Source organism: Ursus americanus, chromosome 15 (assembly GCF_024610735.1).
Source record: "Ursus americanus isolate L20-20 chromosome 15, mUrsAme1.1.p, whole genome shotgun sequence".
NCBI lineage: Eukaryota > Metazoa > Chordata > Mammalia > Carnivora > Ursidae > Ursus > Ursus americanus.
In genome coordinates, this window is record NC_142141.1 from 17094869 (window position 1) to 17120567 (window position 25699).

The 25699-nt window shown below is 44.1% G+C and overlaps 1 protein-coding gene across 9 annotated transcripts in view; it reads left to right on the forward strand.

Moving 5' to 3' along the window:
• The first annotated feature begins 3443 nt into the window (after positions 1 to 3443).
• The window catches only part of EBF1 (EBF transcription factor 1), a 381864-nt gene continuing 359608 nt past the window's right edge, over positions 3444 to 25699 (forward strand). For 8 of the 9 annotated variants that reach the window (XM_045792005.2, XM_087867821.1, XM_045792006.2 and 5 more), the window contains exons 1-5: positions 3444 to 4446; positions 6583 to 6739; positions 7280 to 7343; positions 7975 to 8030; positions 18524 to 18597. In XM_045792005.2, coding sequence (XP_045647961.1) covers positions 4313 to 4446; positions 6583 to 6739; positions 7280 to 7343; positions 7975 to 8030; positions 18524 to 18597 — 485 coding nt within the window. In that variant the 5' untranslated portion in view covers positions 3444 to 4312. Of the gene's footprint in view, positions 4447 to 4485; positions 5876 to 6582; positions 6740 to 7279; positions 7344 to 7974; positions 8031 to 18523; positions 18598 to 25699 lie in introns of those variants that run through there. The other variant, XM_045792009.2, reaches the window with a different exon arrangement.

A 25699-nucleotide genomic window follows, 5' to 3' on the forward strand; every position in this document is an offset into this window, starting at 1 on the left:
TTCCTGAAAGTTACTGAGGCAACTGATGCCCTTTGGGAAAGGATATTGATTTCCCTGTGACTTGGGAGGGTTGGGGTAGCTAGGAGTGAGAAGGTTTCAAAGTTCGAGGTGGAGGGTGGTCTTGCTCACCGGCGGGTCTGAGCTTCCGCCAACGCTAGGAGACCCTGAGGCCTGGGTAGCCCCGTCCACTGTTTGGAGTAATGACGAGGGAGGGAGCGGACGCTAACCCTCACTTGGGAAGAAACTCTGAGAAGCTCAGCGGGACCCTTAACTTCAGGGGAAATATCAAGCCTTTCCAATGGCTTCTTCCACATACAAATCCATTTCGCTGTATATTTTTCTTATGCACAGGGTTTCCCCCCCTTACTTTTTCCCTCCTTAATTCTGCAGGTCTGGACACGGCCTGGAAATCTGCATTTCCCCCATATGATTAGGCTGATGAGGGGAATTTGGGGATTACTTTTATCAGCCACCCTAAAGTCATATCACAGATACTCTATAAAGCCTGGACAATGCTATACATACAGTATTTTTCTTCACAGGAGAAGTGACTATAATATTTAAAAGATGACATTAGTCTCAGTACAGCTTTATAGTACCCCTCCACACACGTTTGGCCTTCTGGAGGTGATGCTAAACCCACATGAGGGAAGATTGACAAGTGTTTAAGGAATTTTTCAAAGTTTAAAATTGCCATCGCTGGTTCACTATTCACCAGAGGAAATCCAACAAAAACTTACTACTCTGCTAGTCTGGGTGTTGTTCCCAGTTTTCTATCACCCTCTCTGTCTCTTTTCTACTTCTCTTTAGCTTCCTTTCTACTTAAACATTTATTACTGGGTGAGAAAGCCAGTTTGAAAGCACGAGGATGCCCAGAAGAAAAGCTATGAATACGCTCTGCTTGATTAAAAGAAAGTCCTCACCCTCCCAGGTGAGGTATCTCCTGCTTCTGACAGCCAGGGAATTAGTCTCATCAAAATATTCCTGCCATCTTTTGTTTTTCCTCCTTGGATGGCCTGGCAGATGTGGAGATTGCCTCCCTCTTATTTGGTTTCTGGAGATTACCTACACTGGGGCAGGAATTGGGCTGCAGAAGTCTTCTTTCTCTGGGCCAATTTCCCTTTTGCAACAGGCAGCTTCAGGCCCCTCAACAAATACAGCATCTGCAGAGTGCTTCTTGATTCTGCCTGATCTCCTAGAAATCCATCTGTTGTGTGCTTCACACTGATCCTGGTCCTCATAGTGGCCGTGTCTCTCCTTTCTCTGGCACCTTTGCTGCTTCCCTTTGGCAGTGATCTGATCCCCATCACAGTGTGTGTTCCCCATCACTGGGGTATGTACTTCACCAGACTCAACTTGGAGCCCTGAATATAGTTCAGTGGAGAGTAAAATGGAGGCTCAGGCAATTAAGGAGAGGGAGGCTCGAGTTTTTTGCTATGGCTATCTGGGACTCACTGACAGAAGAGTAGCCTCTGCTTCCTGGTCCTCCTTGCTTGAAGGATCCCCTTAGAGAAGGCAGGGGATGGTCCAGGCAGGGGAAGGGATTGGCTCTGGAGACTCTTTGGGCCTTGGAGGTTAAGCTTGGAGCTTTGGGAAGTTTTCAGCAGGCTCGGTTTCAGTTATGCATTTAAATTCTATAGAGATGCAGAATGTCCAACTCCCCCTTTCCTCTCCCCACAAACCTATAATCCTTCCAATCTCTCCACTAGCATAACCATCCTGAACACGTGCTGTGTGCCAGGCACTCTGGTAGATGCTATGGGGATCCTGATGGTTCAGACAGATCTCTTCAAGAGTGTCTTGGTGGAGATCTCATTAATTATTAATTATTACCAGGGACAAGCACTCAGCACATTAGTGGTCCAGATTAAATGGTATAGGAGCTGGACAGGCTTTATGCAGAAAGATAAAGTAGTGTTTGAGGAGAGTGGCCATGTACTCACAAGCCTGAAACAGCCTTTTTTTCCTGGTTTAGGAATCAGGAAGTGGCTCTCACTTTCCTGCTCTGCCAAGAGCACAAAGAATAATTCTCGCCTGTCTCCATCCATTCAACATGGGCATGTGTACTGTTCTGTCACTGACCCCATGAGCTTCCTAAATCAAAGGGCCAAGGAAGGCCAGCAGAAAGGGGACCTGGATTTCTGGCAGAGAATTTCCCCCAAGGAGTCCTTAGCAGATTTGGCTGCAGTCAGGGAGTTCCTTTGAGGGCAATGAAACAGAAGTTCACCATGTGCTTATTAGAGGTTACAACCTGCTAAAAAATGATGGGGCACATTACTCAGAAACTTCCAGCTATTTTCTTTGCCAGCCACAAGCATATATAAAGAAAGGTCTGAGGTAGGAGACCATTTCTCCCTCCCTCTCTCCTACCCCCACCCCCCCACTTTCTTAATTCAATCTCTCTCTTTCAGGACAACTGGCAGGAGCAGATGTTGGGGAGGGTTTGCACAAGTCCCCAATTCTAACAGAAAGAATGAGGAAGAGAGAACTCCTACATTAAATAACCAACTAATCGGAGACGTTGTTGCTTTGGAAAAAACCACTTTAGGCAGGGGTGAGGGGTTGGGAATTGAATCTGAATAAATTTAAAAATGCATCCCCATACAACTCCGTGACAGCATTCAGTCCACCGTTTACATATCCCGCGGATTACTCAAGATAGGTGAGCTTGTTGAGGATAGTGCCCAACACCGGCGGCCTCGAGACTAGCGTCTGAGCAAGAACCATTTCAGAAGCTAGACTACGGGCAGGGTGCAGGTCCCCATACTCCCTGGGGAACACACAGGGCCTCGCTTGCCGGGGCCCAGGGTTCACGCACCTCTCCCGGCGTGGAGACAAGTGCCCTCCGCGATCTCCCGCCCCAACCTCGAGCACCCATTTTTCCACCCCACCACCCCCTCCTCAAAGCGAAGAGGTGGGCACCTGGGACGCGCGTCCTGCTTTTTCTGCCCGGACTCTCCCGTCTGCTCCACTTTTGCCCCCGACGTCCCAGAACAGCGGAGCAGGACGCAGCATCAGCCCTGGGAGGGCGCAGCCAGTGCACCGCGAGTGCGCTCAGGGCGTGGCGAGGATGCTAAATGGACCGCAACGACCAGGATGCAGACCCCAGCTCAAATCCCTGAGAACAATATCGCCCTTCCCTTCCGTCTGTTTCCCCTCTCCAGCCCGGCTCTGCCCAGCTCAGCCCAGCTCTTTCCCAGCATAGAAGCCGGTGTTCAGCGATCCTTCGCTCGCCACTTTGCGAGGAACTTTGGCTAGCTCCCCTGCGCCAACCGGAGAGGGATGTTAATGAGGGAGCGTGGCCCGGCGCTGCGAGCCAGCAGGCTCCTTGAGCCGCGATTGGCTACTGCGAGGCGGAAGGATGACGTTATGCAAATGAAGGGGCAGGCCTGTGAGGCGCGAGCCCCGCCTCCTCCCTTTGGGGTTAGTGTGCCTGTGTTTAGCTCTGGGGAGAGTCAAACTGGATTCCATAGGGAAAGCCTGCAAATCACTTCTATTTTAGCAAGGAGAAAACAGAATCTCCATCCAGCAGGGTCCACCCCTCTCTCTTTCTCCCTCTCCTTTCTCTCTTTCTCTCTCTCTGTCTTTCCCTCCCCCCCTTCCTCTTTCCCTCTCTCCCCCCTTCCCCCCACCCCACTCTCCCTCTCTGGTGTATCTGTCTACGGCAACCAGCGTCCTCCTCATCTATACGCACTGAAAGGAAAGAAACATCTTTGGTTGGGAGAGAAGGAGGAAAAAAAAAAGAGAGAGAGGAAAAAACTTGCCTGGTTGTGGAAAATGACACTTGAAGTAGCAAAGCCGGCAGCGCGAGTTGAGTCTATTGTTTCTTAAATTGCCATCAGGGCTTTTTTTTTTCTTCCTGCTTCTTCAAGTGAAGGGTACCTCTACAAAAGGAAACTCCAGCCCCTCCTGTCCTCCACCGGCCTGTGATCATTACAAAAAAAAAAAAAAAAAAAAAAGAGAAAAAAAAAAAAGCAAAAAAAAAAAAAAAAAAAGCACCCAAACCAAAAATTAACCAACCAAACAACCCCCAACAGCCAAGCATACATCTCTATTTTTTTATTTTGGTCTTTTCGTTGGATTTTCCCTTCTTTTTTTTTTTTCTCTCCTTTTTTTTCGGGTTATCGCTCAGTTTTGAGCGAAGGTTTACATTTTTTTTTTTTAAATTTGCTTTCCAGCCCGCCTAGATCTTCTAGCACGAGTTCATCGTCTCAAAAAAAAAAAATCTCTGGCTGGCGTTTTTCTTTCCTTTTTTTTTTTTTTTCAATATTTTCAAGGGGGAGGAGATTTTCCACAAGAAAAGGTTGTTTTCATGTTTGGGATTCAGGAAAGCATCCAACGGAGTGGAAGCAGCATGAAGGAAGAGCCGCTGGGCAGCGGCATGAACGCGGTGCGGACGTGGATGCAGGGCGCCGGGGTGCTGGACGCCAACACGGCGGCGCAGAGGTGGGTACCGCTCGGGGACCGCGGCCGGGGAGGCGAGCCTCAAGCAGAAGAGCCGGGAAGCGGTGGCGGCGGCCGCTGCGGGGCCGGGCCGCGCTCGAGAGTCCGCCGCTCGGCTCGGCTCGCCTCCGGGTCTCCGCGCTCCCCGGCCGCGCTGCCTTGGTCGCCTGCGGCCGGAGAGAGCCGGGAGCTGCCTGCGAGGAGCCCACGCTTTGCCGGCACTTTCCCCTGCTTCGCCTGTGACTGTTTTCATTTCGTTTTAAGCCAGAAGAGGCGTCTCACCAGCACGATGTTGGATATCTGTGTTTTTATGTGATTGCTCTTTCTTTCCCGGCTGGCTGTCTTCTCTTTCTTTTTCTTACTTTCCATCTTTTCTTTTCTTTTTTCTTTCTTTTCTTTTTCTCCCTCTTTTTTATCTTTTCTTCCTTTCTTTCCTTCCTTTTTTTCTTTCTTCCCTCCTTTCTAAACTTTTTTCCTTCTCTTTCTTTTCCTCCCTTCCTCTTCTTCTTTCTTTCCTTCCTCCTTCCTTCTTCCTTTCTTCCTTTTTACCTCTCTCCTCCTTCTTTACTTCCTTTCCTTTTCTCTTTTCTCTTTTCCTTTCCTTCCTTCCCTCTCTTCCCTCTTTCCACGCTCCCTTTCTTCATTCTTTCCTTCCCCTTCTTTCTTCACTCCTCCCTCCTCTCTTCTCCTTCCCTTATCTCCCTTTCTCTCCTCTTTTCTCTCTCCATGTCTCCCCAGAACCTTCTCTTAATTCTCTAGTCTGGTTCTCCGTCCCCCTCTCTCTAGCTTTCAGTTTTTCTCTGTCCACCGGTAGAACAGCAACTCCCAACTTTAATTCTGACATCTCCTAAAAGTCTTCCCCACCCTCTGTCACAATGATCCCTTACAGCCCCTCTCCCACTCAGTTCCTGAGATGCTAGACTGTGTGGCCTGGAGGCACTGCCCTTGGAGATTGACGTGGGGGAACTTTTCTGGGCACTCTTATCACCCTTTCCGGGGACTCCTGGTCCCAAGTGAGAAATGGTCTTTTTTTTTTTCCAGACCACCAGCTGGGCTTGGGGGAGTAGGAGATCTGGCGGCCCCTAGCCCTGTCGGACTCCGAGAGGGCGGAAGGGGAAAAAGGAAGATGACTAATTACCTCATCCTCATCTTCTCCGGGCAGGGGACAAGTGTCTACAACATTGTTCCCATCCCCGCTGAGTACAACGATGGGGGTGGTTAGTAGTGAGAGTGAGTTGGGTAACTGGACTGGAAGCGAAAGAGTGTGTGTGTGTGTGTGTGTGTGTGTGTGTGTGTGTGTGTGTGAGCGCGCCCTTGTGTTGGGCAGGTCGGGTTATTAGTGGCCTCCCGGCGCCCCTGGCACCAGAGCCTCCAGTTCCCCCGCGGGCACGCTCAGTCGGCACCCCGGGTCCATAGGATTTCTGGAATGAGTGTAAGGATTTCTGTGGAGCAGCGAAACTTTGTCAGGACAGGTCTTTTAAAAACATCCCCAGTTCCCTGTTCCACAGCGACCACCCTTGACAGCTCTGAGTCCCCCACCGTCAGATCCTTTTTCTCACTTGCTTTACTTGGGGAGGGGGCATGCGGTTTCCCGAGGCCGAGCGCCCGCACTTGGCGGGGGCACTTGAGGTTTCCTGGAGGATGGCTTCGGCTTCAAGAAGCTGAGCCTGTTCCCATCCATCCTCACCTGCCCTCGAAGCCGAGGCGGGAGATCCGTGAGGGTGGCGGGGACCAATTCCCATGCTCCCCTCCCTCCAAGTTGTAAACGACCAGCTGTATTCCGCGAACGCGGGTTCACCGCAGCCACCTCCACTTTTCTTCCTTCCCACGCAGCGCGTGTCAGGTCGGAGTAAATGCTTGCAGGGTTTATCTCCTGCGCAAAACCCAAACGAAACTTTCATGGCTCTTCCGCGAGTTCTGGGGGCGCGCCCTTGCTCGGCGGGAGGATTGGACACGCGAGAGCACGCATGTCCCGCCGCCGGGTGGGCCCGGGGCGCCGGAGGGGGCGTGTAGGGCGCCCACTGGGTGTTCTGGGGTAAAGGAGGTCGATGTTTGAGGGTTCTCGCGTGTGGAAGGGGTGACAAAGTGTCGCGCGTTGGTGTCCCGCTTAGCCGTCTAACTCTGCGTCTTTGGCCGCAGCGGGGTGGGTCTGGCCCGGGCTCACTTTGAGAAGCAGCCGCCTTCCAATCTGCGGAAGTCCAACTTCTTCCACTTCGTCCTGGCCCTCTACGACAGACAGGGCCAGCCCGTGGAGATCGAGAGGACAGCCTTTGTGGGGTTCGTGGAGAAGGAAAAAGTAAGTGGGCGCAGCGCCGCTGCCCCTCGTCCCCGGCCGGGGAGCAGGCCCAGCCGCTTCGGGAGGCGCGCTCCTCGGCGAGTGCAAAGCATCCATAACACACTCCTGAACGGGGTTCCCCAAGCCACTTCCCGTCCTGGGCGAACCCGGGGTCCTCATCCATGAGGTTCTGCTCCAAAAAAAGTTCGCGTGGAGCCCCAGAGCTGGAGAGAGGCGAGCCCGGCTTCGCACTCCAGAGTCAAGGGCTCCCGGGAGGAACCCGCCCTCAACCGCGCGACCACGCGCGGCTCCTGCCTCTGCTGGCCCAGGCCCGAGCCCCCAGGCCCCACGGAATTTTCTGGAAGGGAAGAGGGAGCAGTAAGGGTCGGGAGGGCGGCAGAGGGATCACAGTTGGCCGCAATTTCTGCTGCTCCCGGGCCTGTCCGGTTTCCCGACCGGGGGTCCCGTCTTCGGGAAAGTTGCCTCGAAGTGGGTCCACTCGCTCACGCCGAACTCTTTCCTGCGTCTCTTGTTGTGTCTTTGCGTCCTGCTGCAACCCAGGAAGCCAACAGCGAAAAGACCAATAACGGGATTCACTACCGGCTCCAGCTCCTCTACAGCAATGGTGAGGCTCCGGTCGGGTCCGCGCCGGCACCCCGGGGCCCCGGGTGAGGCAGGGTGCGCGGGAAGATCCAGGTGGACCAGAGCCCTGAGCACGCAGAGTCGTGCACCGTCCTCGGGGTAACCCGGCCTCTCCTAAGTTTCGCCGGAGGAGGTTTCAGCCGAGGAGGCCCTGAGTAGCCGCAAGGCGGCCGTAGCGGGCTCGAGCACACCTGGGGCCAGGTGTGGAGCCCGGCCCTCGAAGGGCCAATGCCTTTCTTCCTTCCATTCCTAAGGCCTGTTTTCTTGGCTTAGCCCAGACTCCAGGCCCTACGTCCTTTGGGCTCAGGCGGCCAGAGCTATCGTGGCCTTGATGGCTCCCGGAGAGCGCGCGGAGGGGTTCCCTCCAAAAAAAGGGAGAGAAGCCAGGTGGGGGTCCCGCCACATTCTCAGCTGCCGTGCTTGGGGACTGGCCCTTCTCAGGACACTGGGGAAAGTGGGGGTGGTGGTATCCTGTCTGTGCTTCTCTGGGACGGTAGGCGTTGCTTACGCCTTGGAGCCCCATTCTTTGTTTTTTGTTTGTTTGTTTATTTTGCTGCAGATCCTCTCTCACTTAATTTTCCTTCGTTCCCCTATCCCCTTCCCCTCTCCCCCAGGGATAAGGACGGAGCAAGATTTCTACGTGCGCCTCATTGACTCCATGACAAAACAAGTAAGTTTCTTAATTTCGCGCCGCGGGGTGACTCTAGGGCCTCGAAATTTGGGGAGGTCAAGAAGCTGGCTGCTCCTTAGGGCGGGGTCTGGGACTCGAACTCTCAACACCAGGGCGGACCTCAGACCTCACTCTCAGCGCAGCCTTCCAAGGGCCGATACACACACTAGCGCCCACCGCGTGGGGAAGGTCGCTCGACGGCTCCTTCCTACCAAGGGAGACTCAGGCCTTGTGCATTAAGACTACAGGGTGCTGAGTGGGGAGAGTAAATGCTGAACTGCCTCTGACCCGGCCGAGGAGCCCGGGGGAGGGGAGGGGAGCAAAAGGTGCCTGGGGACCGTGGCATAGAGTGGGCTGAACTTGTGAAACTCGAACCCTCCGGGCCACTCCTGGGAGATAGACGGTAGGGGAGAGTGTGGGGGGCCTAGGTATCTTACTCAGGAATGGTGAGATGAGCTGAGAGCCCAGATGACCCACTCCACAGACTTTTCAAAAGGGAGGTGGTGGTGGTAGTATTGTTGGAAGAGGGAGCGACAATTGTTAGAGGATATTTTGCAAAAATCCTCCTGCTTTGCCTCCAAGTTTGGCAAGAAGCCAGGCAGCATGAGTGAGCTTGTGGTCTTAAAGGTACATAGACGGCATTTTCTTCAACTCCCCAGCACGCGGGTGTCAAACGGTATACATTAAGGTTGAGTTATGGTTTAAAAGATACAATTATGAGCCGAGTCAGAAAAGAGGCCTGACGTTTTAATGAGGCACAGGAGCCCCCCCTTTTTTTAATTTTAAGAAAAAGTTTAGTTTCAGAATTAAGTAGCTGGTTAGGTAGTTGGAGGACTTGGTAACAAAAAAGAAGCCAGCTTTATTGGGTGGGGGAAAGAGATTAGAACAAAGAGCAAAGTTATACATTGTGTACTAACCACCAATTTAGTAAGAGGAATACAACTTATTTGCTTGATTGCAATTTAAAAATAGTTCCTTTAAAATAAGGAGGGTGATCTTCGTTAGATACTGACTTGGGAGTTGGCAAATTAGGGTACATGCCTATTTTAAAATTATTTTTAGATAAGCATGGCTTAAATATGTCCTACAAAATGCACATTCATGAGCTGTGGGAAGTTTTAAAATCTATTCAGCAAGAACCTCTCAATAAGAGCTGATTTTGATTGTTAGTCTCATATTTCATTGTGAACCAATAGAAAACATGAGGGTATGAAATGTAGTTTTAAAAATAATAAATAAATGCCTACTGAAGTCTATTTCAAGTTATTTGCCTAAAATATTTGACTTTCTTGAAGATTTATTTCTTGGTTGATAGGTCAGTAAATTCACATTTATAATTCCAGTCTTGGTCTTATTTTCTTTACTCATTTTGATTATTACATAAGATAATTCCCTTTCATTTGGACACATTGTATTTTGTTAAAAAAATTTTTTTCCCCTGCCATGCAGAAACACAAAAGCCTGATTTCAGTAACTTTTTTTTTTTTTTTTTACTGTATCAAAACAAAAATGTCTTAAGTGGAGTTTTGTTTTAAAAAATTGTCTTTGATACCCTAGATATCTTTTCTTGCCATTCTCATCAGAGGAAAGAAAATAGGGGAGGGGGGGGGAAAGTGTAAACTATAATACATATTCTGTATATATTTATTAGAAATTGCTTTTTAAAAGATAAAAAATCCTCACAAACCAGTATGTAAGGCCTGTCTGCTTGTGCAACATTGGCCGCTTAAATATTAAATTATAGGCAGCACAATGAAACGAACAATTGTGAGGAGTGCAAAATTAGGACATATTTGAAGTGATTAACTGCTTTCAAAACTTTTAGACCCCTTAGACAAAAAGTGCCACCAAGAACTGATTTTCCCATTATGAAATGAACTGACTTTACCCAGTCTCATATGATGGGGGAATAATTTTGAATTTTATAAAGCAATACATCAAATATCATTTTACTAACAAGGTCATAGAGCTTAAGAAAAACTACAGCTTAGGGCATTCTTTGACTGCATGGTATTATAAATTCTATCAGTTGGGGGTGGGGAACTAGAACAAGATAGAGTTTATTTTTAATAAGAACAGGTATGAGAAAGTCATTTGCCATAATGTGACATCTCACTGAAAGTTAAAATTATAAATGTATGCAATTATATATTTTGGTGGGAAGTGACCTGAAAAAGGTTTAAATAACTATCTGAATTTACTCCAAAAATATCAAGAGAAAGGGATTTTTTTTTTTTGAGGCATACCTGTTTGCTTTCATAATAATTGTCTAATGCCTTCTGTGTAGGTTTCACTTTGAAACACAATCTCTGCCCATTATCTGTTTGTTTGTTGATTATGTGCTGTAAGTGTTTGAGAAGAAGGTTAGCTTCTTGTAGACACAGTTAACACAATAGTCTTCAGAAAGCAGATCAGTGTGAAGAAGCATAACTTTTCCTGGCTGTGATATAATTATTATATTTTAGTCTTAATGAGTAAAACAGTGGATTGTCATCTAGCTTGAAATTATTCTACGATAATTAACTACCAAGTCTGATTTGAAATTTCTTAAATTTTTTATTTTTGTTAAATATGCAGTGACCCCTTCAATCCGAAGTAAGGCTTGACATAAGCTGACTGATTAAATGGTTACATTTTTTCCCCCCTGTGAAATTCTTCCAGAGAGACTCAGGATTTTGATATTTAGAGTACAGAATGGATACTTTCAGTGATGTGATATATTCTTTTTTTTTTTTTAAGATTTTATTTATTTATTAGACAGAGATAGAGACAGCCAGCGAGAGAGAGAAGATGTGATATATTCTTAATCACATCCTAAATTTTGGAGGGAATACCTCGCCACAGTTCAAGTGTCTTCTCTTAGCTGCTTGTTTGTAACACTTTTCATATCAGAGGTGCAGTTTTACGGGTGTTGTGTTTTATCTTTGACTCAGAAGTTAGGGTTAAAACTCAAAGGGCATCTTTGGCAAGCAAAATCTAAAACTATCAGTGCACTCTGCATTTTCATAGAATGTTCCTAAACTTGGGTGGAGTGAGCAGCATTGAGATCAAACAGAAATGTACTCAATCAACCAAGATGTATTGGTATGACACAGTATTTCACACCTTTTCAAAGTGTCTCATTACACTATTTTGGGTAATGACTCTTAATTTTGGAGTCAACCAGGAAAGAGAAGTTTTATTACAAGTGAATGTGTAAGGATCTGAACCCCCTTATCCCTGTTCCTCTCTCATAAAACACAAAGGATATGATGATATTTAAAAAATTCGTCCACGAACTAGAAAATGAGAGGCTTGCTTTTGGGAAGGGTTGTTCAAAACCAAGTTTAGCTGGACTAAAAATAGGTTGTTTTTGTGTCATTGCTGTTTTTGGTATTCCATTAGTGAGCATGCAAAAAGGCCTGTAGGATCCAGAAGTTTATGGCTGTTGCATTCAGAAACAGTTTCTACTGCAGAAGCTCAAATGAACCCAGTGGGGGAGGTCTGATGTTTAATGTGCCTCATTTCAGACTTTCATGTAGTATTTGAAATATGATTATGTTCTGTGATAGCTTTGGTGAGTTAACATTAAATAGTTTAAAAAAAAAAAGCCTTTAACTTGTCTTTCCTCCTACCATCTTGCTTTAAAAAAAGTGACATTTTTATAATCCAAAGAGTACCAAATTCCCTAAAGTTATCAAAAACAAAATACTACTGCCCGCAGACAGCAGCTCTTTTTTGGAAAGGGAAAAATAATAGTCACATAATCCTTGTCATGTATGCGTTTGAAGGTAGTGATGTGGGAAGGGGACCCTAAAAATGTCCTAGCATAGTGGGAAGCCCAAAGTACAATGATCAGAAATGCTGTCCTCTCTCTCTTACAAGCTAATCTTCCTTATATATTTGTTTTGATATTCCCGGGACTTTAAGTTATTGATGCAAGCGCATTTCTTCCTATTGATTGTTTCATTATATCCTGCCACAGCTACGTAGATTTGATTAACAACCCTTTCAGTTCATGGTTCTTCATTGGTAGATAAACACATTTTTAGTATATCAATAAGTTCCAAAGGAATTCACTAGGGCCAGCAGAGAGGTTCTTTCATACATTTGGGGAAACAAACAAAAAAGGCAAGTTTATAGTCAGGAGCCACATTTCAGCAGCTTTCTCTCTCCTTTGGTAACACGTCAAAAATGCAGGTGATTTAAATTTCCTTGCACATAGAGGAATGAAGAAGTTTGGAATTTTTATGCATGATCAGGACCTGTGTTTGGGAAAATGTAAACTCATCACAGTGGAAAATGTGTTGTTTGGAGTCTGGGGGTGAAAACAAAGCTGATGGTTTTGGAGAGATTGCCGGAGCCAGATGGCCTAGTACTTCCCCAGTCTGGCGGTCCAACTGCTCCCTCCTGGATAATATACAGCCATTTGTTCGGGGATATTTACGCTAGAGCTGTTTCCATGTGAATGTTTGAACAGCATTAAAAACGAACATATTAGTAGTGATGCATTTATCGAAATCATATGACTACACCAATAGTCTGTTCTTATGCCTTGACTTATATTGCAGAGAGGAATGAAGGAGTGCTTGGATGTTGGTGAATTGTTTATATAGTTGTTGAGCAAGAATGATTTGGTCTCAGTGAGTAATTAAAGCATGTAAGCATTTGGAATCAAACTAATGGAAATAATGATAGCACCTACCTTGAAGCTCTTTTGTGACAATTGAAAGAATTCATACATGTAAAATGCTTAGAATAGTGACTGGCACATATTAAGTGCTTAATAAATTAGCTGCTTTTATTATTTTATTATTATTATTATTGTCCCATCGGGTTCACAAAGCCAGCTGTAACTACTAATATAGATGTAAATGTAGTTATCATATGAGTGAAATACCTCTTACTACTGTTAGAAAAAGAAATATAATGTGGGATTGTTAGGGCGATTCAGTTTGTATCTTGATGCTTGAATAATATAAGGGATTTTATTTCTTTGAGACATTAAATATGTATTCCAAAGCTAACTGCTTTCGATACACATTGTAACTGAACAGCATACTGAATATGATATCATTCCTTTGCAACTTTCCTAATTCAGTTCTGAAAACAGGCCTTCCTAGCTGCCGAGCTGAAATTACATCTTTATAATTTGTTCACCAGTAGCCCAGCTGCTAATTGAGGCAAAATAATTTTTTATTTTATCCCACTATTAATGTTGGATTGCTGTTTGACACAATTGTTTATGAAATGTCAGATTTGTAGTGTTTGTTTTGGCACAGGTTGATTTTTAACTAGGGCTCCTTCACCTACTGGAAGTTTCTGGGATCACATAAGCTAGCACTTTTTTTTTTTTTTAATGACAAGCAATATAACTTGGTGGTCGAATGCAATGATTAATATTCTAGTACATTGATATTGTAGGTGTTCATATAATTTTTTGATTCATTCCAATTCTTGGTAATTTGCTACCAAAGGCTTGTTGACAGTCTGTATTTAGAGGACATTTTACTTCTGGTTGAAGGAGGTACTTTGTACATTCATGAACTTATTCTTGAAGGTGATAAATTAGGTTTGGCCTTTATTTTGCATGTAGAAAAAGAAGTAACATATTTTCAAGGTTACTGCTTTTACTTAAGTGGAAAATTAGGAGTTTTGTTAGTTATGGATAACCCATCTCTCTTTCCTTTCCTTCTTTTTTCTTTTCTTTTTCCTACCCTCTCTCCCTCTTGCGCTCCGTTTCTCTGTCTCCCTTTTTCCTTCCTTCCTTCCCCCCTTTCCTTCCTTCCTTCCTTCCTTCCTTCCTTCCTTCCTTCCTTCCTTCCTTCCCTCTTTCCTTCTTTCTAATGATGAAAGTCTCCTATTGTCTGATTGTAAACCAAAAAAGACTTCTAATGAAAACATTTGCTCCTAAAACCCTTTTGGATTTTGAAGAACCAAAGTCAAAACTATTTTCCTTGCCCTCTTTATTTTGGCATAGAACACAAAGAGTTAAAACCATTAGAAGAGTAAACAAAGAAAAGCCGTGCTCAATTCTCTGTATTTCCTTTGGCATCCTATTGAAGTGTGATCCTGGTGCCTGTTCGCTGTGTATTTTTCGTTTTTCTGTGTGGTCTTTACCCATAGTAAGTTTCAATTAACTTTTAAGACCCAGTGATGTTTTAGAAATGCAGGGATGAACCACACTTTACAAGATGCCATCTAAAACAGGGGCCACTGAGGCAGATTTCCTCTATCGATTGATTTATTCCTTTTCAAAGACCAATATAGGTGAATTTATAATTGGGCATTTGAAATTGATGGCATTTTATTCTCTCACAGTAAAACTTCAGGTACTGCTGTTGCATAAGAGGATGCAAGTTTAAGAATTCCTATTTTTTTCCTCATTTTTGTTCATTATAAAAAATTATTTTGGAAAAAAACCTCAATCTGAAAATTAATGGAGTGTTAAAAATACTTTGATATTTTCTTTCTGCTTATGAGGAGAGGACATTAAGGAAAGGAGGCTAGTATACCAGGAAACTAAATCTGCTCCCATAGGTCAAGTTTTGACAACTTCTTTATCAATTTCACCAGGTTTTGAAAGTTGAGATGAAGTTAGTGCTGTTTATTCTTTTAGCTTTCTTCCTGCACCGTCTTCAATATTCCTGCAACCTTCAGGGATTTACTTGCCATTGGCAGAATTAAGGTCAATATTGTTTTCTGCTTGGTACTGTATTCTTTATTTCTTAGGATAAAACCTGAACTTGTTTTGCCATCAATTCATTTATTTAAATAATATATTTTATAGGTTTTCTCTCCCCCGTCCGGCCCATGTCGGTAACAGGCCTCAAGTCCTTACTCCTGATAAACACATTGATTTATTTAAACCGCTGTTGTCTTTGTTGCTCTCACAGCAGACTACCTTCCTCACAGTGAGCAGACGCATGATTTACTATGGAGGATGAAAATAAGCCTTCTTCTTGGTGTTCCATTGTCTGGGTCCTAAACCAGCTGTCTATTAAAATGGTTTCACTTAAAATAGTCAATGCTGTTTATATGCTTCTGTGATCTCCCAGCTGATCCAGGCTCAGCGAGCTTTATTCACACCCCACAGAGGCACATATTTAAATTAGTAAGAAAAGCAGAAGCTTCTAAGTTGGTATCAGAAGATCCCTTTCCTTTTAGGCTTGAAGTCTGGGTTTGCTGAGCTGTGAACCCATCTCGACTTGTGTATGACATGTAGACGGTAGAGACTTGCTGTGCGGGATCAGTTGTGTGTGTGCGCTGGAGGGAGAGCTTGGTGACGTTTTAAAAAAATCTGCCTTATTGTGGACACTCTGCTTCAGAGAGCTATTCAGCAAAATACATTTATCATATTTTCCCATTTTGGATCTCATTGGAATGTTGAGTTCTTGGCCCATATCTTTTATATGATACCGTGTGTGTGTGTGTGCGTGTGTGTGTGTGTGTGTTAAGAAGGCTTTTCAGTAACAAATACTGCATACGTGAGGCTGGAGGTAGACCTGCCTGTGACTGAGGTCCCCTCTGTAACTGATTCTCTGACACCGAGGTTCTAGCTTTCCAACCTTACAGGCTCAAAAAGAGGGACAGCAGAAACTTTAGGCTTCCACCCCTGTCCGGAATTCCTAACTATTTCTGAGCAAATCCAAACTCATGTTTTTATTTTTCTATGCTTGATTTAGAGAAGGATTCTCCATTTTGACTGCTGTCAGAAGTGAAGTGGCAATTTGGCATTTGGTAAAGAGATGTATTACAGAGGCCCTGGGCCTTCCAGGAAAGATGTGCAGCCACTAAAGATAAAAACATGGGATCCCTGGGCATTCATGGATCATCTACTGTTTAGGGAAGTTGTGAGCATATCTGCATTGCGTTGCGTCTTCCACTGAATATCATCATGGATCCACTGATTTGGGTGGAACCAGCAACCTCAACAAAAATAATATCATCTAGAAACGATCAAAGTGGGAAGGTCTGATATAACTGATACACATTCCTCTTAAAAGAAAAACCAAACTTTTTTTTTTTTTACAGAAAGGAAAACCCTACCAATAGCTGTGAATATATTTACCAAGTTGCTTGTAGTCATTTAGCATGACAAAAAACTGAAGTTGAAACAGAGGTTATCGGGGATGTTAAGAGAACATCCAAAACATGTAGTGATAATAGGATGTCACAAAAATGCATGAGTAGAATTTTTTAGCACCATATTTGAGACCTAATCAGTTACTTACGGTGTTTTTTTGATTTCAGCAGTGATTGCAATAAGTAAAGCAGGCAGATAGAATTTTTGGTTTTCAAAATGTTTTCAATTTACTCAGTGCATTTTCTTGAATAAAGTAACTTCTTGGGTATTTGAAAACGTCTTTTAAGAATACGGGAAAGAATCTGTGTAGGTGCAAACTAGTGGATGAACAGTTTAGGGATAGTGTATTACCATAATGTAGATGATGGCTCCATAAGATGGTTATTAATAACAGAAAGTGAAGTCGTAAGTTCGCAGCGGGGACTCTGGCTGATGACATCTGGGGGATGGCAGGCACCACCTTACCCAAATGGCCAGAGTTTACCGCCAGTAATGGACCTAGCTGACAGTGTATCAAATACACCGAGAAGAACTCAGAATCACATCTGTGGTATTCTGGCCCTGAATTGGGTAACTTTAGTCTAAGTCCGAGGAAACATCAGACAAACCCAAACTGAAGATATTCTACAAAAGAACTGGCTTGTATTCTTTAACAATGTCAATATCATGAACTACAGACTCAGGAATGTTCTGTGTTAAAGGAGACATGGCGACTGAATGCAATGATTGGTATTGGCTGTTTAAAATTTTTATTTATTTATTTATTTATTTATTTATTTATTTATTTATTTATTTATTTTTTTGCTGTGAAGGACATTATCGGGTAATTGGTGAATTTCAATAAAGTCTGTAGATTAGAGTATTACATTGCATCACTGCTAATTTTCTAATTCAGATAATTGTACTGCGCTTATGGAAGAGAATTCTTTGTTTTAAGGAAATATATGCTGAAGTATTTAGGGTATGCCTGCAGTTTACTTGCAAATGGTTCAGGAAAAAGATAGAAAAGAATAAGCAGATTTAGTAAATTGTAAACATTTGAGGAATCTGGTTCAAGAGTATCTTGTAATTCTTTATATATTCTTGCAACTTTTTCTGTAAGTCTAAAATTATGTCAAAATAAAACATTAAAAACTACAGGGCTCTGGTAGGCTAACCATAAAAAATGCTTTTGAGGGGCCAATGGTAGAGAAAGGTTTTCTCCTCATACAAGTACTTTACGTCATGCTTTTATTTGTTGCCATTTTTGTTCCGTCATGGAATTAGTTATCGTACCCAGCGCCTGCTCCAGGGTCTGCGTGCACCGTGTCTTAAGCTGCCTCGATCCTTTACAGGTTCTAAAAACCCCAGGTTTATAAACAAAGCACATTAGAGCCAAGTACACGTTAGTTAGTGCGGCGTCTCTGTGTACTAAATAAGGATAGTCTCTGGTGAATTTAAATAGTTTTGTCGCCAAGAAATTGAGAGATCTGAACGTGTGAAAGGCATTTTATTAATAATTCGGAGCTGTGTGTGTATTATGCAGTGCTACAGTGTTCAGTTAGTTAAAAGGTGTCCTGAGGTAGAGTATTGCTCTAGCAATAGCTGTGATTTTCTTTGGCCCAGGTATTACCATGTTGATCCTCCAGGAAGCTGCCATCCCAGGGAAACTTCAGGGTGATTTTAAGCAAAATGTTTGTATGCGCATTACTGAAAACAGACAAAGACATATTGGCTGATGAGGTGCTTTGGAGTCCAAATTTTGGGAGTCAGACGTAATTCTTCTCAGTTTGGGGAGATAGCTCTATGGCCTAAGCCCACACACAGCAGCTGCCGGCACGTAGTACTGTCTGGGTGGGTGTATGCCCTGGAGAGCACATGTTTTCAGCCTGTAGGCGGGAAGAAGGATTTTCCCTGATTGATGAATCATCTCAAAGAAGACACAGTTAGTGAACGGACTCATTAACCATACCCCCACTTGTTTTCTGCTACTCATCTCTAGAACACTCAGTGTTGGGGCTGGAAGTAGTAAAATGAAGAGACAAACGCGTATTTAAAAGTCAGATCCACGTGCTTTTCTATATTTTAAATCCCTAGCATCTGAATCTGCTAAACCTTCTGGGTTTTTCCTCCTCATTGATTAGAGTCCTCGTATTCTGAATTGAAAGGAGAATTGTGGTTGTCTTGACAACAGAAGTTCATCTCACACCCTGATCCAAAGATGTGCATCATAATAATGTGGTTGATGGGACAGAGAGGAACATATGCCTTCGACTTGATTTGGGTTGATCCTTAACAACATGCCTTGAAGCAGTCGCTCAGTGCGGCCTTGGGCTCCCGAGAGCTAATTGGCCCTCAGTAATGTTGAAGTGGTCAAGTACTCAATTGAAAAAGTTTGTTCTCTGGTATTTGGTTCCATTTTGAGCTCAAATCATGCCTTTGTTTACAGGCCATAGTGTATGAAGGCCAAGACAAGAACCCAGAAATGTGCCGAGTCTTGCTCACACACGAGATCATGTGCAGGTAAGAAATACCTTGTCCCCCCCCCTTTAATTAGCAAAGAGAAGGTGAATTTGTATCTCAGATCTTGGCGAGTTCAGGTCCATTTTTGGGTACACATTTATCTTGCTTCTGTTAGATAATCTAGAAAGGACTGTGAAACATGAGTATTCGGTAGTAAGGCATCACAGGCATCTCAGAGGTTCTGGATTATTTATTAGATTTCATCCTGAAAGACATGCATTTCCATTTTGATATCACACTTTTAATGGGCACGAAGCAGTGCCCTTCCCTTCTTCCTTTCAATCAAATAAAATACAATATATCCTTTCAATGTACATATATGTGCTCAACTACATTGCTAGTAAAATAAGTAAGAGTTCTATTGATGTCAGCAGAAGCCTCTGGATAAGATTTGAAAGTTACAGTTCCTCTTTTTAATTCTCCCACTTAAAAATGTGACCATCGGTACAAAGGCATCATTCCTCCTTAAATTGAGTGTGGGTTTTCCCCCCCTTGCCTCTCATCTCTCAATCTTAGCTACGCTGTATAATAACCGTGACCATGTAGCTAATATTTCTCAGTAGCAGTGAGCTTTTGGAAGGATGGCAAATGTTTACGCCTGAAAGTTATAAAAATTCATGTCACCCACAAGCGAGTGTATTTATTTTGCCTGTAATCAGACATAAGCCACATTGGAAAACAAGCAAGCAGACCAAATGCCCTTCCATGGCCCCAGCCTGTCCTCCACATGGGAGAGAGTAGACCAGAGGACAGCCTTTAAACTTGCAGGATAGGATTCGTATTCTTCATCGAATAACACCTGATCTATTCTGAGTAATTGGATAAAGCACGAAGATGCCACTATGCATCAGGGAAAGGCTACTAATTGCTTTGTTCGCCATGCAGGCTCTCCCTGGCACAAAGCACGCTTGGCTCCTAACTACTACTGACCAGTCCTTCTAGGTTCAGCTGCTGCCTAAGCACGGGTGGGCTTTATCTGCTGCTCCTGGACTTGTGGGGAAAGCAATCTCAAAGCTCCACAGGTGGGAATAAAAGAAAAAGGGCTTGGTGTGTTTTCTTCCTGAAATCCCAAATATTAACTTCTCTATCTGTAATGATGTATGTATACAAAAGCTTCTTTTTTTTCTTTTTTAAAAAGCATACTTTTAATAGATTATTCTAAATTCCTCAGGAGTTTCCCAAGTTTTCGCTTCAGTGATTTGTAGAACTTGGTAATTATTTGTAGAACTTGGTAGAAGGATAATTTCTCCTTACCTTTAAAACAGTAGCAAAACCCGAAAATACGGTCATCAGTTTCTTAGAAGATACTACTAGGCAAAAATTAGTGTTGTCTTGTATACAACGATGGTACCGTGAAAGCTGAGTTGCACTTTTCAGAATTAAATGAGTAAAATCATTTCAAAAAGCGTTAGAAAAAATGACCTCCTTTGCATTACTGTTTTTCTGATCGTATCTCTATTTTAGCTTCCCGCAATTAGCATGTCATTAGAATGAATTTTCCATGTTCTATTACGTGTGATTCTAGCAAATAGGGGACCGACAGGAAGATGAATCTTGAACAATAGGCCAACTAATGTCTGTGTATCATAGATTTGCATCTCATATCTGTACATGTTTGGACTATGCTAGAAATAATTCTATTCTTGAAATACTTTAAGATATATTATCCCTTTCACGCACAAGCCTACCCTCTAATAATGCAGTTTATATTTTTCTTGTTCTTAAAATTCATTGGTCCAAAGTACTTTATTATGCCGGTTGGCGTGCTTTACTGCTGATGTTCTTTCTATTTTTCAGAAACATAAAAATAGCAAAAATAAAATTCTCAAGCCACTGAAGGCAAATGATGATGTTTGTACTGTGTGGCTAAGAGGGAAAAGCCATATTCGAAATGTCATCCTGCTAACGTTACAGATGACGGTTTTCCTGGCTGCCTATAGATGTATAAGGGGTACTGTTTGTTTACCAGGCCGCCATGACCCTATTACACAAACCTGTCATCTATTGTGTGGCTAACAGTCTTTTAAATTGCAAATCTGATGCTCTTTAGGGGGCTTTAGGAAAAAAATTCTCACTTTCCACACCATCCTATTTCTCTTGATTTCTTGCCTGTTGTAAGTGGAAGTTGGGATGTGCTGAATTTGCACCAGGGGTGCAAATGCAGGCTCAATTATAAGCATAAAATTAGAGTCTGTTCACCATTAATCAGCCTGGCTAATTGCTATGCACCACCATTAGCCATATGGTGTGAAAGACAGCTTGCTCTCCCCAAGATGAAATTTCTTCATTGCAGACATGAAATAGTGAGGGCCCTGGATTTTAAAATAGCTTGTTTTGGATATTTAATTTCTAAACAACTTTCTGCAGCGCTTTCTATCAAGGCTAACGGCACAATAAAACTTTGCATTTATGTCACAAAAGCTGTGTATTTATAGTACATTGGAGCTGTGGTAAAGGAGACACAGAGAATTTAGATCGACAAGAAAGGGCTTGGATGATTCTGTTTTGTTGCAGGCAAAAAAGAGAAAGAAAAAAAAAACCCCCGAAAAACACCAGGCAGTTGTGTCTCAGGTGGTTGCAAATTAAAAAAAAAATTATTTTATTCTGTTGAGAGGGTAACCCCATTGCATGAGCTGGCTAAAAGACTTACTGCCATTGGATTATAATTACTGCCTCTCTTCGAGTCAAAAGCTCTTTGACTTGATGGCGTTGAACTCTTTTTGTGGAATTCTGGGAAGGTTTCTGCATTTTTGGTGAATTGGAATCTGTCATACCGATGATCATTATATTTTGCTAATACTTAATGGTTAAGCTCTTCAAGAAATATCCACCCCACCACCCCCCCCCCCCGCCCAAGGATTTTTTTAAAGTGGGAGTCTAGAAGGGATTTGATTGTACCGCATCTCAACACTCTGTGTTTAAATGTAAATGGAAAATAGGAACTGTGCTTCGGAGCCCTTGTCCCCAGCCACCCCAGGCAGGCCAAAGCTGATTTTCTCCCTTACCAGTGCACAGGATGATTATAGGAGATGGGTACTCTGTTTAGCAAAGCATTCTTCTTCTATTATCAGTGCCCAACCTCTTGTGCGACCATGAGTTCCCAGGGCAAGCTCAGGGCAACCCCTTGAAATAGTCTGTTCTTTCTTCCTCTTTTGCTGGCTTATTCTGATTTTGTCCTTCAGATTTCTACTTAAGCATGGTTTCATCAGGAAAGCATCCCCAGCCCTTGGCCTGAGTTATGTCTCCTTGTTAAGCACTCCTATTATATCCCATGCTTTTCCTTCATAGCACTTAGCACGTTGTAACTGTGTGTCCAGGGCCCGTCCTCCTTTGCTGAACTAAGAGCTCATTGAAGGCAGAGAAGCCACTCAGCTTTCATCTCTGCTTTAGTTGTCCCATGTGTGAAGTATGTGTGTGTGGGGGGCAACGTTACTTCTCTCGTAGGGGGGTTGTTAAGATTAAATGCTATAATCTCATAACACTTATCACGGTGCCTGACACATAGTAAGTACCGGGGGTCTATTGTTATTCCTGATAGGAATAGCAGTAGTATTAGTGGTAACACCAACAGAAACAGAAGTGGTAGTACCAGTAGCAGCAGTATCTGCGGTGTCTAGCTGAGCACCTGGTACATAGTTGCTCAGAGTGAAGGATGATAAGAGGACGTTGAAGGGAAGGGAAGTGCCTTCTACAGCATTACCATACTTCGTTCATTCGAGGTATTGTGGGTAAGGATATTTTCATTCATTCTGGTGGCACCTGCTATGTGCGAAGCCCTGTGGAATGCAGAGCCCAAGGACTGGTCCTGTAGTAGGAGAGGTTTTAGGTTAGCCTGGGAGAGGAGACCTGTCAGGAGATGACCAGACTGCACTGTAGACAGGGTTGTCTGTGATGAGGGGTGAAGTGAAGGACTGTGGCTGTTCCGAGAAGGGAGGGCGTACCTGAAGGTGGCTGGTGGCCACAGGAAGGAGGAGGAGGGTGAGACAGGCCAGGAATTTTAGAGGGTATATGAAGAAATGTTTGGGCCCATTTGTTGGTGGTCTGGCAGGATTTCTTTGGGGAGAGAGGATTGCAGGTGAGTGGGCTGTGGCCTGGAGCTGGGGAGAGAGTCAGGGTAAAAGATAACCAGCATCAGAGAGGTCTTTTCCCAACAGTGGAGTTGAAGCTATGGGCTTACATGGGATTGAAAAGGCTGGGAGACTAGAAAGAGTAGAGACCATGGGTGCATTCTAGGGAAGTGGTCCTATTTAGCAAGGAGGGAGAGTGTGTTCAAGAATTAGGAGAAAGAACATTGAGCATTCAGGGCATAGAAATAAAAGGAGGGTGTTTCCAAGATGGGAGCCATCCGTATGATAAGTCCTGGGAAGATCCAGATGGACTTGAAAAGAGAAAAACACCAGAAAGTCACTGGTGAACTTTGAGAGAGGACATTCAAGCAGGTGCTGAGGCCTGGAAGCCAGGTTTTATGGGAACGGGCGGAAAGGAACGATGGCGACTCCAGCAAGGAGAAAGGTGGGCAGTAAAGAGACTGACTCAAGAGAAAGGAGATTTTTTTTTTTTTTAAGAGAGTGGGACAACTTGACAGGTGTTTGCAAACTAAGGGAAAGAGTGAACTTATCACTATTAATCAGATTATTCAGATAATTCATGTATCTCGTTCTGTAGCCACTTGGGCTAAACAGGAAAGATAATCTTGTTTTCTGCTGTAAAACTTAGAGATTGAGGTGATGCTTTTCTTCTGTTGGGAGAGCCTGTACTTCTAGGAAGAGATTCCACGTCCCTAAGATGAAGATCTGCAGGTCCCATGACTGGGAAGCAGGTGAACGTTGTTTGCCCTGATTGAGGAAGCTGTGTGTCAGCTCACGGGAGATGTGCCACCTGCGTTAGGCTGCTAAGGAGGAAACTCATACGTTTGCTTTTCCGGGGGTGTGCAAAATTATCTGGGAGATGCACGATCCTGCTGGGGAAAGGGATGCTGTCTTGAGTCCGCAGTGTTTGTAGGATACCGGGTGCTGGGGACCCACTCCTGTGACTCATTCCACTTTGCCCTCCTGCCGCTCGAGTTGCAGGTTGAGAAGGGATGTGAAATAGGGGGCTTCCTGCTCTGTGACAAAGCCAATCAGGAAACCCCAAGCCCCCTGCTAGATACCTACTCTGGGGGTCAAATGCCAGGTCTGTGCCTGGTACAATAAGAGCCTAAGAAACAGTTTTCAATGGATGGAGGTCCGTCGGTCACACAGCAATGAGGACATAACTGTCACTGCCATTTCTTTCATTAACACGGTAACTTTTCCCTTAAAGTGCTCTCACGTCTGTTGTCCCATGTACCGTGCTGGTTCAGCCTGAGTGCTCTTCTGCCTTAAACCCAAGTGAATCTGTTCTCCCTTCGTCCTGTCCTTTTTGGTTGATGCCTGTCTTGTGCGTGGTGGAGGTGGTGCCTACCTTTCTTGGTCCTTTGGAGTTCAGTAGAAGGAACTAGGAGGCAGCTAGGTTTAGAGAAGAGATGAAAGAGAAGGGCGAGGAAGACTGTGGTGGGGAAGAAGGACTGGTTCTTGCTCAGCTTGGTTCTGGGCTCAGAACTAGGAAGCTGCAGGGGGCTAGATGTCAGCTCAGTCTAAAGGAGAACATTTGTTCCCTAACTTACTATTGATTTTCAGTTTTTTAATAGGAAAGTACTATTGCAATACAAAGCAGGAGACTGCAGAAGTATGGAAATAAAATATATACCTTCCATTCCTTCCCACTTCCTATTCCACTCCCTACAGGTTACTTCTTTGAAGTTTCTGTTCATTTATTCAAAACATATTTCCTGAGGGTCTGCTGTGCCCGGGGCTCTGTTCTAGTTGTTGGGGATATAGGGGTGAACAAAATAGTCTAAGACCCTGTTCTCATGGAGAGGCAGACAGAATAGAAGAAACTAAATATAAAATACAATGTGTTGAGCGCTAGGGAGAAAAGTGAGACAGGATGAGGGAGTGCTCTGGGGCAGTCAGTCAGGGAAGGGCTTTCTAAGGTGGTGATTTTGCATAGAGATTTGAGTGAAGTGAGGGGTGAACCGGCTTGTGCCCAATTCTCTCCTCCTCCTCTCTCCCCCTCTCTCTTTCACTCTTTCATTTATTTTCCCCCAGAAGTAGGACCATACCACACATTCTATTCAGCAGCTGGGCTTTCTTGATTCATAATTTGATTTAGACCTTTTTCCATGAGGATGTGTAAAAACCCACCCTCATCCTTTTTAACGCTGCACATAATTCCGTATATACATGTATACACACACGTACGTGTATATGTATGCCCACGTGTATGTGCATATCTATATATTTTTCAAGTAGGGCTCATCCTATAGACACTACTTTGTCATCAGTCCAGGGGCAGAGCAGAGCCCAAGACTTCCAGTTGGGGAATGACGACTGTGTGATGCTGTGATATGAACCCTCCCAGAGACAGGAAACCTGGGGGGAGGCCATTTCTTTATACTTTGCATAAAAGTTTTTTTTTTTTTTTAATAACTGTTAAGTGGACCATCAGCCCCTTCATTTTGTTTTCTCTTCGTTCCTTCATTACCTCCTTTTATTCCCATTCTGTCTTTCCTTCCACACTTCTGCTCTTCACATCTGCCTTTTCCCCTGGGTCCCTTGGGGCCCAGCAGAGAGAAGTGGTTCTCATTTATGCTGCGCTTCAATTCATCCGGCTGTGCTCCAGGGCATTTTTATTTTAAGGGGATGAAGAAAGACAGTGCTTCAGCCAAAGGACAAATCTCAGGCCTAGTGTGGCACTTGCTTGGGGGAGGTGGTTTGGGGTATGGGGTGGGATGGGAGTGAACTTTCCTCCCATCAGCAGTGCCCATCGGAGGGTCAGCTTGGCGTCCTCTATCTGTCACCTTCCTATTTCCTTGGATCCTTTTTCGCCCGGTACATTACGCCCTTCTTGAAGTCATTTGATCAATCAATCAATCAATCAATCTTTGAGCTTCTCCATTCTATTTCAGGCCTTACAGTACTCATTAGGTAAATAAAATCGACAGTTGCTTCCTTTAGGAAGCTCATACGGATTAGTGGGGGAGGAGGGTGAGAAGAGAGAGTAACAAAACAAACATTTATGT